The sequence below is a fragment of the Fulmarus glacialis genome, unplaced genomic scaffold (assembly GCF_000690835.1).
Source record: "Fulmarus glacialis isolate BGI_N327 unplaced genomic scaffold, ASM69083v1 scaffold15120, whole genome shotgun sequence".
NCBI classification, from domain to species: Eukaryota; Metazoa; Chordata; class Aves; order Procellariiformes; family Procellariidae; genus Fulmarus; species Fulmarus glacialis.
Window position 1 is genome coordinate 85,805 of NW_009187229.1, and position 20,364 is coordinate 106,168.

Consider the following 20,364-nt stretch of genomic DNA (forward strand, 5'->3'; position numbering starts at 1 on the left):
AGATGTCAGGGGTTTGGGTGGGGTGTTTTTTTCAGTGGTTTTGTATTAATAAATTGGTAAGAAAAATATTTTCTCTAGAGAAAGCAATTTGTTCATCAAAAGATTCCTTTCGTAACTTCTTGCACTTAGAATGTTCAATTAAGTTTCCATACAGTGTCAAATCATCAGCGAAGTGCCGTCAATTTGAAAGCCATCTACATTTACTCCCATGGAGCTGATTGCTATTCAGTAGAATGAGATCAGAATCTGGTGCCATGTCAGTGAATTTGCCTCACTCAACAGCACATTTTGGTAGCAGTTTTTCTCAAAAGTTAATTCATTGTTGGGAAAAGTATCATTACTTGTATTGTATGATCTGCTTGTTTTGCTAAGCCATTGAGCTGACAACTAAAATCACAAGTAGAAAGTTGGAACTAGCTACTTTCATTTATAAATTCAGATGACCAAGTCTTACAGGTGAGCCTGATGCAATGTTAATCTTACCTTATCAAGTGCACTTTTCTCTCCCAAAGGAAGTAATATGGCATGTTTGTTTGTGCTTTGAATGTGAATCTGTCTCCAGGGGTGTGTAATGGAGACCCTACTGACGACCTGAAAATGCAAAACAGGACCGTAATTACAAATATGGAGGAAATTGAAGTGTTCATTAAGAGTTGGGAAATTGAGAAATCACTTGATGTAACAACCAGGAGGCCAGTAAGAAACTGTACTGAAGATAACTGCACATACTGTATGGAACTGTTAAACAGAAGCATTTTCATTCCTTGTCACAAGAAAGTGAGTACGAAGATCAGAGAAATTCCAGGTGCAAATTAAATAGAAGATGTATAGTTAAGAAAAGAGTGAGAGAGATATGCATGTTTTTTATGTTTTGCTTATTTTCATGAGTTGACAGCTGGCTGGGTGGCTTTAATACCTTTGTCATGTTGTCCATTGTAAACACACATCTACAGGATCCCTACGCTATTATGCTGTTTCTTAAATTATTGAGTAGGTAAAGCTCAAAGGAGGGACACCAGATCATCCTCTCAACACAAACGCATTCCAAAAGAGTTATTTTTAATAAATGATTGGCACATGTCACTAGAACTGAAAGCCTCGTACTTCTGCTGCATACAACAGCAACTCATGCAGTTTGAGATTAATCTGACTAAAGAAATTTCTAGATAAACAAATTCTGCCATAGTCACTACCACGTTGACAATTCGGTAGCATTTCTTACAGAAATCGTTATCATTTGTTTCTGGGCACTGTACTTTCCGCAGGGAATATAGCTGTAGCATGCAGACTACCACTAGAGGTGGGTAGTGCAGCACAGCTGCTTCCTGGAATGGGAAATGAGGAAGCCCCAAACCTCTGAGGTCTGACACACTTTTCCCACTTAATTAAAAATAAAAAGGATTAATTACTCAAGTGGCCCTTTCTTTCTCAAATAGATGTGTCCAGATTCCTGATTCACTTCTTGCTGTTCTGCCTTTCCACCCTTGGTTTGTGTTGTGTTACTCTTCGGTTTTCATCACAGACAAATCCTGTTAAAGGTATTGCAGGCAGCTGAGCCCCTTCCTTCAAACTCCCAAGACCTCTCCTCACTTTCCCCAGGCAGAAAAAAAATGGAAGGAGTTCTTCTGAAAGGAAGGGGTTAAAGAGATTTTTAAAAAAAGAAAAAAGATTAATAGATATTTGCCACAGACATTTAATGGGAGGGAGCAGTGGTAAGCAGTTTGGAATCAAGAAGGGAGAGTAGCACCAGTGGGTAGCAGGATGCTTTTCATAATTGTTTTAACGTATCTCATTTTAAAATAATTAAAGGGAATCTGAATGGTCAGAATTCCTACTTCATATATGTTTCCGGGGGGAACTCTCATAGCCTCAGATACAATGCAATTGCATCTTTTCCTGGTTTATAGCAAAACCTGACATAGCATCAAAATTGCCAAGCACTTGGTTCATCCATTATGAAATTTGTTTTCTTTCATATACCTGATGGTGGCAGAGCCAGAGCAAACGGAGTGTATTGTGCGCTTCACAGGTGTGAAGCAACTGGACAAGGATAGGTAACAGAGTCGTCAGTGTAGTGAACTTCATGGCAGAAGTGAGCGAGGGCTTGAAGATTTGCTGAAACCACAGGGAGAGCTGGGCTGCAGCACAGCAGTGAACAGGCAGAATGAAACAAAAATCTGACTTTTTCCACCTTGTTATAAGCTTATACAAATAAAACCAACAGAAATAAGACAGGTTGGACCACCTGTATTTACAGTAACGTAGGCTATTGGGTGCTATAGACACACAAACAGAGCATTCAGTAATAATTCATTCACATCAGGAATTTATGGAAGATACAGCAGCAATGTTTAGCTGAGATTGTTGACTTCTAGCTGACAGGGCTAAACTGCAAAAGTTCTTGTAAGTAGTGTGACAGTCTCATTAGGACTGTGTTCTGTGCCTACTAATGAATATAAAAAATTCTGGCAGTTCAAGTTTTGCAGGATGAGTGTTTGGAAATAAATGGTATTTTTTACTTTAGACACTGCTTGTGATTTTTTCCCTTGCAGCTGTATTATTTCTTGTAATTAATGATTTATTTTAACCACAGAAAGCTCTTCTACTTGTTAATTCTCAACTACAATATGTTCCTAGGTGTCACCACAGGAGTTTTGTGAAAAGATGTGGATCAACAGTACTTATTTTTGGAATTATGAGTGTGATGCACTTTCTGCATATGTGGCTTTATGCAACAAGCACAATATCTGCATTAAATGGAGGACACCTGATTACTGTTGTAAGCAGATAGCCATGTTCTATACCCCAATGTGGCTTTATACGGCTGCAGTGTTCAGTGATGAGTTAAACATATATTTCTTTCTATTGTTATTGGAAGTACCATCTCATTCTATCACAGCATTAGTAAATCAGGGTACAAGTTCTTAAGATGTAAGGTTTTAGTCAAAGTGTCATGAATCAGTTTTAACCTCGATTGAATTAGTTGCTTACCTAAAGTACAGTTAAAAATATAAAAGTATGCTTTCTATGATACACTCACTTGTTCTTACTACCTGTTTATCCAATGAAATTCTGAAAGAATAACAGCAGCACTCAATGTCCTATTTTTACGACTTGCAGCATTGAGTTGTCCTGAGGGCAAGGAATACCAGCCTTGTGTGCAACCCTGTGAAGCCAAGACATGCTTGAATAAATGGTTCTATGAAGATTCTCCCTGTTCCTATTTAAGGGAAGACTGTGTGTGTAAAAATGGCACTATTCTGCATAGAACAGACTCTGACCTCTGTATACCAGAAGAAAAATGTAGTAAGTGCAGCAGAACCAAGTGGTTTTGCAGATATGCTAATATTAACCGTAGCTCAGTGTAAGCGATGTTTAAGTTCCGTATCAATCCTCAGTAAGTGGGATTCTGGTATAGCTCCCTTCAACAGAGCCCAGCTTTATCTCAAGCTACAGCAGTTTGTGCTTTCAGTTCACTTGGATTCAAGACCCAGTGCTGATGTACTTCTGTTGGGGAAAAATGATGGTCCGTAGCTCCCCTTTCTTTCCTGGAATACTCAGGAAGGAATGAATAGCATGGGCAGGTTCTTTCCCTTGCACTCAGTATTTACTTTCACCCTTAGCGAAACATTTGTTCATTTGGTATTTTTAAGGTCACCATCTTTTCTTGGATTCCTTGATCATAATGCTCCACAGCACTCTTATTTTATGCAATAATTTTATGCAATTCATAGTTGCTTACAGGAAATGTGCACTCTCTACTTGTTGAAGGGATATAATGTTTTTTCTCTCAGCATGTACAGATAACCAAGGACAACCCCGCTCTGCTGGGGAGATCTGGAATGGGTCCATGAGAGGCTGTTGCATGTACAACTGTTTAGAAAATGGAAGCGTTGTTGCTGTAGAACCCGAATGCAACGAGGATCCACCACCAGTCTGTGAAAGGGAAGGGGAAGTTATCGTCCATGTCATCAAAGAGAGAGCTTGCTGTCCAAAGAAAGTTTGTGGTATGTACCACACTTGTTTTCAGTAACAGAAATATAAGGTAAGTGCTTGACATTCACTGGCAGATGACAAGCTTTAGACATGGTTCAAGATAACACTTTTCAGAAATCATTTTTAGCTACTTGTGGCTGGTTGGGCCAGCAAAGCAGGCTTCTTTTCTTTCTAAGAACTGACTCACTGAAATAATTTTTTTTTCTTAGAAGTCCACTAGTGAAACAAAACTTCTGTTAAAAATGAATTTTTAAGCTCTTGGGTGGAACTTCAAAAGAAATTGATAAATACTAGATGATAGAAGTACCTTGGTAATTGTGGTAGTTATCAGAGCCTGTTTGCTTTTCTTATTAATGCTTTGGTGTCAAGAGCAGTATCCTCTGACCTACTGCTGCTTCCCAGAAGCAGTCTTCTGTGACCTGATCACTGAATACTAATATTCTGTCTAGCCATGGTTGCTAGAAAAAGGAATAAGCTTATTGCTCCTAAAATGTTAAGCAAAAGATACTTCTTCATAACATCTTCAAGGAAAATGAGAAAAAATGGTCCAGCTGATATGGTGCTTTTGCTCATTAGTTAGATGCCTGTAACAGACACTGTACTGTCAATTTGTTTAGGGAATATTTTCACTGGGACATTTTAGCTGGCTTCATGTGTAGGAAGCATAGCAAGTAAATACCTGCTTTAAGAGGGATATAACTGTGCTTGCACAGAGCCACATGAATGGAGCTATACCTGCCCTGGGTTGAGCTGAGGTCTACATGATGGTATGGAGTGCTCTTTAAGCTGACTTGGGCTGCTCTTAGTTTGTGGATCTCTATACTGTATGGTATAAATATCTTGAGCTATAGGACTTGCACTTGTATCTGTTCAAATATGTCAAAATTGATTGTTTTTTATCCCACAGAATGTAACATGTCATTGTGTGATGCCATTATTCCAACATGCAAACCCAGTGAAAAATTAGTGGTAGGCTACCATGCCCTGTCCTGCTGCCCACAGTACCGATGTGGTAAGGGAAATACATAAACACAGTTACTGGGACATTTTCCACACTTGTATTACATGTTGTAAGAAAGTTTTCCTTACAAGTTGTTTTGGGACATTGTAAATAGCACCAGGCAATGATGTCTTTTTTTTCACACTCTCCAATATTTTTTTGTGTTTTGTGTCACTTTTGATTTACAGTCCATTTGGGGTATTTTGTTTTACTAAGGAGATGAAGAATATCTTTTCTTTATCTTTTTAGTATTGTTCCTGGGACTCTTTTTAAAATACTGTTTATTTCACAACCTACAGAATGTGATCCTTCAGTTTGTTTCAATGCTTCCCAGCTGGACTGCAGAGAAGATCAATTTATTGTTGAAGCAAAACAGGAAGATCCCTGTTGTTTCTCTTATGTCTGTGGTAAGAAGCCTCTAATATTTTTATGGATAACTAAGGACTAGTTCAGTATTTACAAAAACAGTCTATAGTTCTAAACCTAATAACTTAAGCCTGGAATTCTTGGAGAGGTCAGTGGGACTTCACACAGGTCAGGCTGACTGGAGCATGAATTATTGTTGGGTTTTGGGATCTTTTATTTCCAACATAATTTTGAACATCATACTTGAACTTTGTTATGGTTTTATATTTGAACGTCAATCCATAAAAGCTCTGTTATCCAAGTAACAAACATAATATGACTTGTTACATAGTCTGCTAAATAGAATTCACATGTGCTAACTTTGTAGTGTTTAAAACTTTGTAAATGTCTGATTTTTTTTTTAAATTTAGTTTGTGAGTCCTGTATTGAGCCTGTTCCCTTGTGTAATGAAGGGGAAATTCTGACTGTAGACCTTAATACCATACATTACTGTTGTCCTCGTTACTACTGCGGTGAGTGTAACTGTTGCCAGTTCAGTATGTTACCAAATTTAGTAAAAATGACAGTGTGTGTGTGTGGAGATTTTTTTGATTCATCATGTAGGGCAGGCTTCAGATAGACATGAAGAGATCTAAATGAAGGTGTCCGCATTTGAGGTAGGTTCAAAGATCTTGGTATACTCAGTGGTGGTTTAACCAACCCAGTCAATGGAGTCTGGAGAGGTTATTTAGTTCACCAGACAGTGTATAGCTACTTTCAAGGTGATCTAAACACCGATATATTAATGTGGAACTGAATTCCATCCTTGGAGTATAAATATACAATTGTTCTTATATTAAAACACCTGTAATAAAACAGCTTCCATGTTGTTGTTCCTCTGTTATACCATATATTAGAGTTTAGGCAGTTTCTTTGCACTGTTAACTTTTAGGGGAAGGAGTAGGCCAAGGGTTTCAAATACTGCTGGGTTGACTACTATTCAAACAATGAGCAGCCAGAAGAAAAATCTTTGCAGTGTAACATAGTCACTTTCTTAGCCTTCTAAAACACGGAAATTGTGTTGTATGTTCTTAATTATTGTCTATAAGTGTAACTGCTTAACTTAGATCAATGGAGTATTCGTGCACTAACTCTTGTCCTGTTACAGTCTTTGGGTAATTTCAATTAATTAAATTGTCTTCCAGTAAGTTTGGAGCTTAGTGATTTTTACTTCAGGTGGTTCCACATTTTGGTCTTTTCCTTTTCCTAGTACTTGCACCCAGCTGAAAGTTTCTGCAAAGGCTTTTGTAACTGTTTTTGCCAACTTCTAGCAGCTAAAAAGTTAGTATGTGGTCTTTTTTCAGAGTCCCAGTAAGCCTCCTCTGATAGGACAGGCAAGTATTCTCTTATTAGAGTCATCCCAGGAGGGCAGTTGCTCCCTGTTATCTTACAGAAATACGCTTTACAACAAAGCTGAGATGAAAAAAAAGCATGTTTTTCCAAAAGCTGTGATTGTTGTTGTCTTCTGTACTTGTTATCAGCTTGAGTCACTCTGAATTAGGAATAATATTAAATGATTGCTGTGTGATGTTTTCTGAAAATTTAAACTTGTTCTAAGGCAACTAAAAGCACTTTTTAAAAACTTGGTTTATTTTTCAGTTCCAAGTATAATTGAGATGCTTAAGAAACACAATAAAAATTTATTAAAAATTTCATTATTTTTAGAATAGTTTATCAAGAAAAATACAAGCTGGAAAAATCAAAGGAAATTTGAGTAAATTCTCACACCTGTCTTTTCCCCCCATTTAGTTTGCGATGAAAATCTTTGTTCTGAGCCTCCTATGAATTGCACAGATGACATGACACTTGTGAAGGAAAAAATACCTGGGCAGTGCTGTCCAGAATGGCACTGTGGTAATCATTACTTTATTCCTTAGCCACTGCTGCTAACAAAAGTTAACAATTAGCTAGCTGACTAATATGCTTTTCTTGTTCTCTTCTCAGAATGTAGCTGTGAAAACGCTATTATGCTGACCTGTAAATTGGTAAGCACTGTCCTTTAGATATTTTTATTAATAGTGTTCAGCCCTCTTAACCCTCCCCTTCCATTCCTTGTTTCAATTAGTTGTAAAGGGTGATAAGGCTGAACAGGGACAGGCTGGGGACTCTGCCTCCCAGTCCCCAGCTCAAGCATGTAACTCCATCAAGTTTCTGCAGTGTTGTCAACATTTCCCTGGGGAAATTTTACTCTGTGTGTTTTAAGATGTCAAAAGAAGAAAAGCAACTGTAATATTATTCTGTTCAGTGTTGACTCAAAACAATAGCTGGGAAGTTTTTCCACTTAATTCCTAATTGTTTTTAATAATTAATGAGGAATGAGCTTTATGATCATATGTATCATATGGAGAAATGTGTTATTTTGTTAATCATCTATGCTTTTGATTAAAATGATTCAACGTTATTGAATTTAGCTGATATGAGACGTCATAAATATTTTGCTCCTCAGATACTGTCTTGTAATAGGGACTGTGATCTGGAAAATAATTATGAGTGAATGTTCAAACTCCCATTATTGCCATAGTGACAGGGATATTTTCCCTGTCAAATGCCTGTAGCTTGTCCTTCTCTTCCCCTTCTGTGAAGACTGCATAATGTAAAGTCTAAACAGGAGTTGCAAATTTCAATAGTTTTTACCTATCTTTTCGAAGAAAATTCATAGAAGGCAGCCTTTTGCTAATATGTTTATTATTGAAATAGCTTTGTATCTCAGGAAAAATTGCTGTTTAGCGACTTTGCTGTTTACATGCATTCCTAGAGAAAATGAAGTGCTTTGCTCCTGTTTAAAGAGAGAAATACATTGAATAACTCTGAACGTGCTACTGTTTCTTGAGTACATTGCAATTTTTCTCTTTTATGAAAGCAGGGGTGGAAGTGATGAAACTAGTATTTTACATTTTTAGAGAAAAACAGTCTGTTTAGCACTACATTTAACTGTGCATGACTTTGCAAACTCTTTTATCTTTTTATACTCAGGGAGAAGTTAAAAAAATAGATAGCAGCATTTCCAGTACTTGTGGATGCACTCACTACTCTTGTGGTAACTTTTTCATATTCCTATCTGGTTTTTTTTTAGTTTTTAGTAAAATGGACATGCAAAAAAGCAGAAATAGGACAATAATAACCTTCTCAAACGTAACCACTCTTTCATCTTGATTTTACATTACGTTTAAGTTATGCAATTATGCTTTCTTTTCTGAATATGATGCTTTGTCTGCTAACCCATCCATTTTGTGTCTGTTCTGGCAGGGCATAAGGGAGTCATAAAACTGCCCATGCTTTCACAGACAGGTACTGTCTCTCTGGTGAGAGGCAGATAGGAAGCAGGTTGTGAACCTTAGTTGAGTGTGAGCGGTGTGACTGCTCCTAGTCCACTATTGAGCACAAATGAGATAACACCTCACACCAGAGCAACAGACCTGTCCAGCCAGCAAGAGGGTAGGTGCCCAGTCTTAAGATCAAACCTCTGCTCCCTTCCCTCACTCAGCTAGCCCGTGTACACTAGATTTCAGCTGTACTGTGCATGGGGGGTGCTTGAGGCATGCTGCAATCCTGACTGCAGCCCAGGCTAAACTGCCTCTGGGAGCAAAGCACACACTCACAGTGCAGCTTGAGCATATTACTGTCCCACAGGTGATTGTAGATATACTATTTTAGTTGACAGAAAGGCTACATTTTGTGATGTACAGAATAATTCATATAGTGTACTTAGCCCAATGTTAAATATTAGAACTCTTTAAAAAATAAGAACAACAGATTTTTTTTTTTTTTTACTTCCATAGAAGCAACACTATCAATTTTAGGCAGTTTTGCATGGTTTAGCATTTTCTTAAGCTGAATTATACCTCCTCCCCGCTTTGTTTGGTAATTAAAACCACAAACCAATCAAACCTAAAAGTTAGAAAACTTTTGCAGAGCATAGGACTTTGCCCTACTTTTGTCTTCACAGCTATTCTGTTAATTTGCTTGATGAATTTTTCTTTCCTCTGGTAACATTTATTTATTTTGGTATTAGAGAAGGATGATGTGTGCATCTTCCAAGAGGTCACAGTACTGAATCCTGGACAGTCAGTGATTCAGTACTTGGACGGAGACCTTTGTTACACTGTACAGTGTTTACAAGAAAAAGATCAGAACACAGGATACAATGCCATGCATTTTACAATGGTGAACTGTTCCCAGCAATGTGAAGCTGTGAGTATTGTTAAAATACAGGAATGATGCTATTTGTGAGCACAACTACACAATTAGGATAGAAGTCAAAGTGAAGACTTTTGCTAGTCCTATTTGCTCAGCAAGAACTTGAGAACTTAACAGTGATGATGTGTATCTTGTGTCCCCGGGATTAATTTGAGAGGCAATTTCTAGTAGCATACGTAAACATATCCATCCATCCATCCATATATTGTTTCTTTTGGTATTTGTAGTTTCAGAAATCAATGAATTTTCATATACTGTATGATTACAAAATACTTGTTTTTTCCTTTTTTTTGCTTTCCTTTCTTTCCAGCATCAAATATATATGCCTTCCTCCAGTCATCATACTTGTTGTGGTACCTGTCAAAACGTGTCCTGCTCTTTTCATACTGAGAATGGAACACTAATTGTGTATGAGGTAAGTGCCTCTGGACGGAGATAGAAAATAACTATAATGACATGATAAAGAGGTATCTGACAGTCACTTCTTAGTCAACTCATGCTGTGATTCTTGCTTCATACCTCCTTACTGCTGGTTATGCACTTAGGGACTATTTATGGTATATGATAGGAAAAAAGTGTGTTTATTTAAAGACTGCCATTTCACACTAGGTGAATACCTTATTTCATTTGGTTGTAATATTTCCTACAAAGATATATGAATGTCATAATTTACTTAAGTCTGGATATGCTCCAAGTGCAGGGTAGGGTTCAAGTTGGCCATGACTTGGTTCATGCTTCCCATTGCTCTTGAAGCAAAAGAAACTATCAGACTTTTTTCCTGGCACAGAGCCCTTCCGTTCTGCACTAGGATACCCATGCTGGAGAGTAGAGCCGCCTATGGGTGGTCTGCAACAAACTTTCCACTCCAGTAGGTACTACAGCATGAGGGCATCACTTTTCCAGACATTTGGGGTTGCAGATAAAGCTGAAGTGTTTTGTCTTTCCTGACAATGGTTTTGTTTTATATATTCAGGAAGGAAGCACCTGGAGCTCCAACTGCACCAACTACAAGTGTGCAAAGACTGCTGCGGGGGCCATCATACTGGGATCGAGTGTTGTCTGCCCCCCTTTTAATGACACTGAGTGTACAAAGGTTTGTACTTTGGGTGAGGTAAGTGACAATAACTGATCTGGAGTATGGCTCACACTTGATAACCCATGCATACCTTCATGCACTTTCTTTAAACTAAAAAAGTGGTAGGTAAAAACATGTAAGCGAGCAATTTACAGTCTTGTTTTCTATGTTCCTGTTTGCTTTTTGACTGACAAAATATCTGTGAGAAGTATGAAAGTTTGTTTTGGGTCTCAGTGATGACTGATTTTAAAGTATTGTGGAATTGGAATCACACTTGAGATACTACTATATGAAGTGCTAATCACTATGTCTTTCTTTAGTTTGGAATAACACTTTGCCAAGTTTGTAGTACACATACACTAAAAAAATTGGATCAAGCAATTCAGAAATGCTGCATATAAAAGTGGGCTATATTAAAAATTCCTTAAGCTGTGCAAAAATTAGAAAGATGACAGAATATATATAAACTTTATTATCTCTTAAAGTAAACTTTGTATAACATAACAAAAAATCTCTATCATACATGAAAGGGTATCTACCTACATCATATATCTAAAAATGTAAATATGGCATACCCACATAAACTGGTTTGAAGGATGTGGATTCTTCATTATTTGTTTATAATTTTAATTTCTAATTTAATAGTTCTCTAACTTTATAATACTTCTTACAATTCGTGCACTTGCAGTACACCATATATTTAATATAAGCTACAAATAATAATAAAAAAATATACTGTAGAGAGGGTAAGTACCATTGCTGCCTTGACTACCGATTATAAATTTAGCATAAGTCCTACTTATCCATTGCATTTGTTTAAATACGTCCTTATTTCTTCCAATCCTGAAAAAGGCATTCTATCTTAAATTAATGCCTGTTCTACTTTGACTTTATGCTTGAGTTTCTTCCTTGGAACCCTTTTGTCACTATCTATTAGGATCTTTCCTTAGCAATAATGGTTAAGTTTTTAAAGAATGGAGCCCTAAAATTAACTTCCTGAATCAGTCTGACCTGTTTTTCAGAGATGCTGAGCGTAGACTTGAACGAGTAGCCGAGGAGAAAGCTCTTCTAACAGGCAGCTCAGGATAATTTAGGAATATGCAAGCTGAGTTTAAGTGCTCATTTAAGAAGTTCTTGAACAACTTATTCAGTAATTTTTCTGTAATGAGATAAAAAATGCATGCTAGCATGAAAAGATGGAAAATGAAAAATGTCTTTTGACTATTGTTATCGTAAGAGTGCTATTTATGTTCAGTTGTGTGCTTGATGTGCAGTTCTGGACTATGCATTAAAATTGTGGGCGCGTGTTTCTTGCTTGCACCCATTCTGACAGATTCTGACAGCCTCTCCTCTGTCTTTCTCTCTCATATGCTCTCTTTTAATTTCAAAAGGACATTTTCTTCACTTTCATACATTTTTACTTTCTAGCTAACAAGCAATTTAGAAGAAACCAATAACAAAGACTACAATTGAGAAAAAGAATTGAGCACACCAATGGTTCTAAAATTCTGCAGTTAATATTCTCTTTCAAAAGTGTGTGTATATACATATATATATTTAATGTTGCAAAGAGCTACTTATTAGGTATGAATTTGGTCCTTGGCATATGATCAGTGTAAATCCTTTTACATCATCAGCAAAGTTGCATACACGAATTTTTTAAACTATCCTCATAACTCTCAGTGGTGGAGAAATAGATGGTAGTGGATGATATAAAAAGATTCTTATAGAAACTAAGTGGCTTATTCAAAGGAGACTCGGTCAGATCACATAAGCAGTGAGTTTAATAAGAGTTCATTTTCAATGTCAAAGGCTGTAAAGAATTGGTGAACCAAACCTTCAGTTGATACCTATCTGTGTAATTCTCTTGATTTCAGTGATGCTATTTTTTATTATTTGGACTTCTTTAAAACACGGAATGTCTTGGAAATACAATTCACCTTTGCATGGGGCACAGTCTTTTTTGATATATTCTCCTCTTATTTTCCTAGAACGGAGGAATTGTGCAGACGTATAATGATGGCTGCTGCAAGACCTGTAAGTGATGAAGGCTGCAATATCTGCTAGTTTGGCTTTGGTTTTTTAACCTCAGTTGCTGGGATATAAAGAAGGAAAAAGCATGCAGTCCCCCCACAAATCACACAAAATTGTTATAGTTACCTAACTACTCCTATTAAAAGGTCTTGCTTCATTTGGCTGCTGACTTGGTGGTTTTTAACATTACTGTTCTGGAGTATAACCAAATCTCTCCAAATATAACCTGTGGAAGATGAAAAGTTATCTCGATTAAAATAATGAAAACATTCTCTTTATTGCTAAGCTGACTCTAAAATATCGCCTATATGATTTTCACCATAAAAGATAAGGATTTTCCCACCTAAATTTGATTCCTAATTCGATGACATTTTGAAATACATCTCCAAATTTACCAATTTATTCTATACCATTAGTATGTACTTTCTAGGGCCAAAATACTGCAATTATACTGTTTTTGTTTTAAATCGCAAATGAGGAAAAGTTATAGTAATACTGATGTTAGCAACCCTTATATAAAATTGACTTTTTAATATCTGGGAATACATTCACATTTTCTGAGTGTGTAACTTTAAAATATGATGAATTATGATGCAAGTTTATATAAAGGTTTCATAATTTATGCAATTTTAAAAGTCAATTGAGAACAAACTGATTTTCTCTGCAGTTTTGGCTAGGAAAGGTTTTATTATCAAGGTATATAATTATGTATACATAAAAATAAAACACACTTGTATAAAACTAATTGTGAGAGCAAAAACTTATTGAAAATCCTCCCCCCTCTTTTCTGCCTTTTTTGTGTTCAACGTTAGAGTTAAAATATATAAGCAAATTAGTCTTTGGAATTTTTTTAGACAAACCCTTACTTAATAATATTGAATAGGAAGTCACAGACTTAAAACTATATATTGCACAGTTATTAAATCAAATTCAGAAGTGCAATGTATTGTAAATAATTTGGCGATATAAGGGGAAATATTCATATTTATCAAATACAGAACAATACTCAAGTTACGCAAAGCTTTGAAAATAAGCTGCAAGTATTGTTGTTTTATTGTATCCAAAACATAGAAAATAAAAGCTATTTCAATACAACAGAATACTTTTTTTTTAAATGAGAATCAGCAGAGAAAAGTAACACACCAGAATTGTGCTAAAATCTTATTACTCAACATTCTTTCTCTAATGAGATAAGCTATGTTGAAAAATATTTAACTAAACCCCCCCAAATTAGGTTGGGTTTATTTAGAAAATTAGTCTAAAGAATTAATGCCTACTGGTTTTCTGTTGACCAGGAAGATTTATAATTTTGGCCGTATTCTGTGGCCTCAGGAAAGGCATCGTTATACTTCAGAAATACTTGCTGAGGTGGCTGCTAAAAAAACAGATATAATTCATACAATTATATGCTTTTTTATTTTTATTTTGTTTTATTTTTAACTAAAAGCATGTGCCCTGTGGTGAAGCAGTTAAAAAGAGTACTTATAAATAGAGCTTGCAACACCTTGGGGTTTTAATGGGAACAAATAATCTTTCTGAAAGCGCTTGATTCAATGCATGCAAAGTGAGTGCATATATTTAATTCTTACCTTGCCATAGAGAGACTCATTGCAAAGTTTGGTTTACAAGGAAGCATCATTCCAGTTTTGTGTTAACCAGGAGAGTAATAAAGCTTAGGCCATCTTTAGTGAGACTTGAAGCAGCTGCGGAGTTTCTAAATTTGGAAGATTAACAGGAAAGCTCATCATCTTTTGCTAAAAGAAAAATTGCAGTTGGCAGTGTAAGAATTAATGAAATGTTATTTATATAAAAATGTTTTTATTTCATGAGAAACTTCTATTCCTAATGATTCTGCCAGGTTCTGGATTGGGTCTATTACCCTTTGCCATTAGTCCAGTAGTGCCTACTGATAGTATTAATTGTGAACCAGGTATTATTTCTAATAATGTATTTTCTTTTTTTTAATAATAGTGTAAGCACTGCTTGATATGCGCGTATAGCTGTCATCACCATTTAATGTTACCATGCAGTTAATGGTATTGGGCCTGATACTGAGAGATGCTGATCCCCTGTTGACCTCCCCAGATCAGTGGTCTTCTAAAGCCTGGTTAGGGTTCACTGCTCAGCACCTGTCAGAATTAGGTTCATCCATTTATGGTATATGCTGCTGATGGTTCTTCCTCCTGTTCATTTCTGAAATTGGTTTTAATATGTGAACTTACTGTACAGGGTAGTTGTAATAAGAAATGTTACTTTAAATAACATCATCATCCTGAATACTGTTACCAAGAGATTCTAAATCTGATTCCAGGTCTCTGAATTTAATGACTGAACTGTTTTTGCCTTAAAATAGAGCAAGTGTGCATTACTGCCTGGTCTCACCTTTGCAGATATGGATTTATGCTGTATTTCTTCTTTGTCACAAATAACATGTTTTACAAAGTTATGAAAATATTGGGGGAGGGGGGAAACATACAATTCAACTACACGTTAATAAATACTCTTTACACCAGAAATTACAGAATGTTACAGAACTGTTGCATTGTGATCATAATTCTTTGTTTTTAAGGATAGGTAAGTCACAGAAGCTCCTTACTCAAATAAGGAGTGAGTAAAAAAAGCACACCTGAGACTGAATGCAGATCTTCTTGGCAGTTGAAGATGGGAGGGATAAAAGTATAGCAGCAGAGTTTTCATTAGACATCAGCACCTTATATGCTGAAATGTCATATATCTCTCTATATGACTTGTAGAAGTACACCGATTGCGTTGTCTACACATACTCATGCTGGCAAACACTTTCTGATGGAGGTATCACAGGACTTCTTTTTCTTAAGTGTTGCTGAAGAAGGAAAACCAAGATGCTGTAGGCTAACAGCTTCGATCGTACAGTGATCTGCTAATTCAGTAACAGAATCCTGTTTGATCCTGCAACGCACAGATTAAAATCTAGCTGTACTCTGCAGCCAGGCTAATTTTTAAATACCCATTGGAGCTGTGGTTGCAGAATATCTCGGTTACTCAAAGCTCATTTATCTTACAAAAGTGCTCACAAGCTTCTGGGGAACAGAAAAGTTGTTCTTTTTGTGTACACCCAACCATGAAGCCACGTGCTGGAGGTGGAGAAACTCTGCTGAATAGTGCTTATTATTTTGTAGGCTGGATGTCCAGAATGGTTGCATAGCAAAACTAATAGATTATTTTGACCGGTAGTGAAATAGGAGATCTAAATAACTGCTGTTACACAGATAGTAATAACAGTCTGATATGGAGTGCAGCATGAAAGATTGTACATTTAATTGTTTCACTATTATATTACGATTTTTACTACATTAAAAATTTCTTTGCACTCTACAGCTTTATTTTTCAAATAGAAGAAAAAACCTCCTATCAACATCTCCCAGAATCTACTTAAAAATGCAGTATTTCCCTAATCTAGATCCGTATGCTGACTCAGTGCTACATGCTTCAGTTCAGTTCAGTTCAGTCGGTGGTAAAAACTGCACCATATTTAGCAAATACATGCATCTCTCTCTTTCAAAGCTTCCTTGGAGGACATCTTTCTAAAAAATATATTGAAATTATATAGTCCTATTTAAATTTTAAATATTCAAAATAGCATCAAGGTTGTAATAACATTCACAGCTTTACCTTCTCAAATGCTAAGTTCTGAAAATTTTCTAAAATGCAGAATCAAAATCTTATTTACATTAAATATTCCTATTAAAACAGAATTAATTCTAATACTATTCAAAATCACTTGAGACATCTTTTTCTAATTGCTTATATTTGTCTTGCCATATGCGCAATTTAAAATCATATTAATATTTTAATATTTATAAAACCTGTATAGCTTAATGGGCCAGCTGATGCCTCACATGTGCCAGCTATAAAATCTATAATTCTGCATGGGAAGTATTTATTAATATATGAGGGTTTTTTTCTAAAAAATTATTTAATTATGGAAGTAAAAGTTTCAGTGTGTACATTAATGAAAACAAACTATAACTATTAAAATTATTTTAATAGTTTTACTTTTTTAGTAGCAAATACAGTACAAAAAGTGTATTGATTCAGTATGCATTTTCTGTATTTTATCAGGCAAAAAGGAAGAAAGGATTTGCCAGAAAATGACAATCAGGACAACCATAAGAAAAAATGACTGTATAAGTCAAAGCCCGGTAAGCATAAAAGACCTGTGTTTGATGCTGGGCCTATGGCATACCAAATCAAGTATTAAGAAGTGGGTTATAGCTATCAACAAGCAACAAAAAATGCTGCTATCTTCTCAAAAGCAGACCTTTGACCCTAGGAATGTTATCCTACTCATAAATGGAGTAAAATTAGCTGTTGCTATGGCTGAAAGACTGAGCCCTCCTACCTGGAAAAACATCTGGCTTCAAATGAAAAGTTCACAGCATAATTGCTTGTAACTAACAAAGGCATTGAACTTTTCACCGTGAAACAACATCCCACTCTAAAAGAGGAGTAGAAATGCTTCCAGTTGGGATGTAATGGAAACACTGCTGCATTCCTCTTCACAGACCTTTACTCTCTGGGTGTCTTCTCCTCCACATAACATAAATTCATGATCCCATTTATTTATGGGTCTGCTTAAGACATCTTATTTCTCAGCTTTGGTGTAGCCCCACCTACAAAACCCAGGACATGTCTGAGCAGCAAATTATGCTTCTCATGTAGCACTTAAAGAAGAAGCAATCGACACGGTATCTTGAGACTTCCAAAAGGCCCCTGGTAAGATTCTGCTGAAGAACCTAAATAGTAATAAGGGAAGAGGCAAAATATCATCACAAATCGAAAGTTGAGCAGGTTAATTTCCATCCTGATAGAAGGTTAACAGTGACATGCCCAAAGGTTAATAGTAGAAGTAAGAGAGTGTGGTATATTTATTTAGTTTTAGAAGCAGGATTGGTAATGAGGGAGTATAAATATGTAGATGAAACTACAGTTATTTGCCATAGCTAAGAGGAGAGAAGACCGTGGAGAGCTTCACAGTTACTTCAACAACATAGGTTAAGTGACAGCAATATGACAACATAAAGACTGACTAAAGCAAAGAATATTAAAAAGAAAGATTTAGTCAAACCTCATAGTTTTTTAAGCTAGCTGAAAAGGACCTTGCCCTTGTATCCAGTTCTGTGAAAACCTCTGTTAAACGCTCTCCTGCAGACAGAAAGGCTAACAAAGAGTTATGACATTTAGGGAATAGGATAGGGAGTGGAAACAAACTCATTCTAGTGTCTCTTACGAGCCAATGGTAGAGTACTATTGAGGGTGCTCTGTGCAGTTACGGTCCCTCTACATTGCTGCAGAACTAGAGAGGGTTCAGAGAGGAGCAATGAGAATGTTGGCGAGGTCATTCCATGAATGGCACAACAAATGAAGCCTTCCTTTTTATGACTTTCTATTGTAGATTCTTTATCCTTCCTTACCCCTCTACTCACCTTCCAAAGAGACCTACCCCCATCCCACCTCTATCCGTATTACAACCCTCCTTCCCCAGTATCTTCTTGTTCCCCATTTCCTTGATGGCTGCCCACCCTTCCCACAGTCCAGATTCCCTTACCCTTCACCCAGAAGTACCTCCAGATTTTCATGTCCTAAAAATCTCTATTAATACCCTTAGCTCCACTTCCTTTCCTCTCCAGCTCCCCCACTGCAGACCCCCTGGCAGTCTATTTCAGTCGCGTGATTTTGGCCCATCAAATGGTGGTATCTGCTATGGCTGGTTTGGAACTGCATACGTGTTCTTTGGCCACATGAATGCTGTCAAACTTTGGATAGGGCTCAGTATGATTACATTTAATTAATTAATAACTGAGATTATTAGTGCTTAGGACAAGGTCTTTTTTTTCTCCTCAAAATTCAGGAAAGCTGTAAGAGCAATCTTTTGCTCTAATATGTTTGGATATGGCCCATTTGTTCACAGGCTGTTTGGAAGGGAGTGGATCAAAGCATCTTTCACATGCCCCACTTGCATAAGAAATCAGATTTAAAACTACCACAAAAAGAACTAGATCTAGTATGGCAGTTGTCGATTTCCCAGCATATCAACTCTGCTTAAGTTTTAATTAAAAAGTATCAATTTCTTTTCTGTCAGACTCTTCACACAATGTAATAGTGAGAGAAAGCTTTGCTCTGCTGAAGTCTAGAGCACAAATAATTTTATAGCCAGTCTCTGCCCTTGCTGGTTTGTTACAGCACCTACTTTTTGAATATATTTGTTACAGTGATAACGCAGCTAATATTGGTGTGCCCTTAGTCACAAGCAGCATGAATAAGAAAGGGAAAAGCTTTTGCACTGATACGCTTTTCCTCTTGAACCTTCAAGGAGAAGGATAGACTTTCCTTCATTTTGCTTACAAGAATTTAACTTTGCAGCAGGGAACACGAAAAGAACATGAATTTATCTACGCTGTTTTGAAGTTATTAATTTGTAAACTAGGGATTTGATTTTGGTATCCACAGCACAACGTTTTGCTCAAGGTTAAGACAGAATACATGATTAAACAACCAAAAAAATGTTTAATTAAAAAAAATTATTAAAAATGTGTCTACACTTAGGATGAATGAATTTTAGAAGATAAAATAGTTTTTAAGACAAGAGTCCTCTTCAAATGTAAAAATGGGTTTTAATCACAAAGAAGGTTGAAATGTCATGTTTTTATAACAAAATCTGAGATGTCTAACTTCAGTTCTTCTTTTACTCATAGATAAATGTGGCTTCTTGTGATGGAAAATGCCCATCTGCAACAATTTTCAATGTCAATATTGATAGCCATTTAAGATTCTGCAAATGTTGTCGAGAAAATGGAACACGTAATCTGACTGTGCCGCTACGCTGCTCAGGAAATGGCACTGAAATTATGTACGTCATTCAAGAACCTATAGACTGCTCATGCCAATGGAACTGAACATTACTGTGGACACGATTTCATCTGAGGAATTAAAATGAGTTTCCTTTCCTTTCCTACCAGACTCTATTTTTTGACCTTGGATGGCTATAGTACTCTGCAGGGGGGAAAAAAAAAGTCCTCAATTATGCTTTCTAATGTAACTTTTCACAAGTTTAGTAAAGATGATGATGTTCATTGTTCTTCAAATTTTCTTTTTAAATATTGGCATGTATAGAAAGAAAAATATAAATCCTTTTGAACAAGATATAATTTAGCCATCACTTACTTCTATCCAGTGGCTTTCCGATGAGCTGTTGAAAGCTGGTTAACGTCTGCGTTTCCAGTGTTTTAAAATTTAGGATTGTGGCTACCTAACAAAGTTCAGAATTTCTCAGTGGTTCTTTTCCTTTTACTTAGAAACTTCCAGTTAAGAACCATCACTGGTCCCATGTTTAAATGGTAAAGAAGCATATTAGGGTTTTGAGAATGACTGAATTAATTTATTAAAAAAGTAGTGGGTTCAACTGAAACTTTTTTTATCTTGCTGAAAGGTCTATCTTTTGTCCATTAAGCTGTTGTCAATGACTGGACTCTGCTTACGCTGTAAGTTACCGAGAAGCACCACGACTCTGGTCTGTAAGTACCTATAGTAAATCTCCAGAGCATATAGCAGAATCATAACAATGTCTTTAAACCTTTGACATTTTTTAATTTTGATATATATTATAAATATGAAGCAT

The 20,364-nt window shown here is 36.3% G+C and overlaps 1 protein-coding gene across 1 annotated transcript in view; it reads left to right on the forward strand.

The window, feature by feature from the left end:
- OTOGL (otogelin-like) overlaps positions 1-19,642 on the forward strand; it is a 96,216-nt gene extending 76,574 nt beyond the window's left edge. The window contains 16 exon segments of the mRNA XM_009574441.1: positions 563-777; positions 2,638-2,779; positions 3,121-3,306; positions 3,795-4,007; positions 4,904-5,008; positions 5,296-5,403; positions 5,773-5,874; positions 7,151-7,255; positions 7,346-7,386; positions 8,375-8,438; positions 9,414-9,592; positions 9,909-10,013; positions 10,572-10,691; positions 12,665-12,710; positions 16,809-16,888; positions 19,442-19,642. Of these exon segments, the coding sequence (XP_009572736.1) occupies positions 563-777; positions 2,638-2,779; positions 3,121-3,306; positions 3,795-4,007; positions 4,904-5,008; positions 5,296-5,403; positions 5,773-5,874; positions 7,151-7,255; positions 7,346-7,386; positions 8,375-8,438; positions 9,414-9,592; positions 9,909-10,013; positions 10,572-10,691; positions 12,665-12,710; positions 16,809-16,888; positions 19,442-19,642 (2,012 nt within the window).
- Positions 19,643-20,364: the final 722 nt, after the last annotated feature.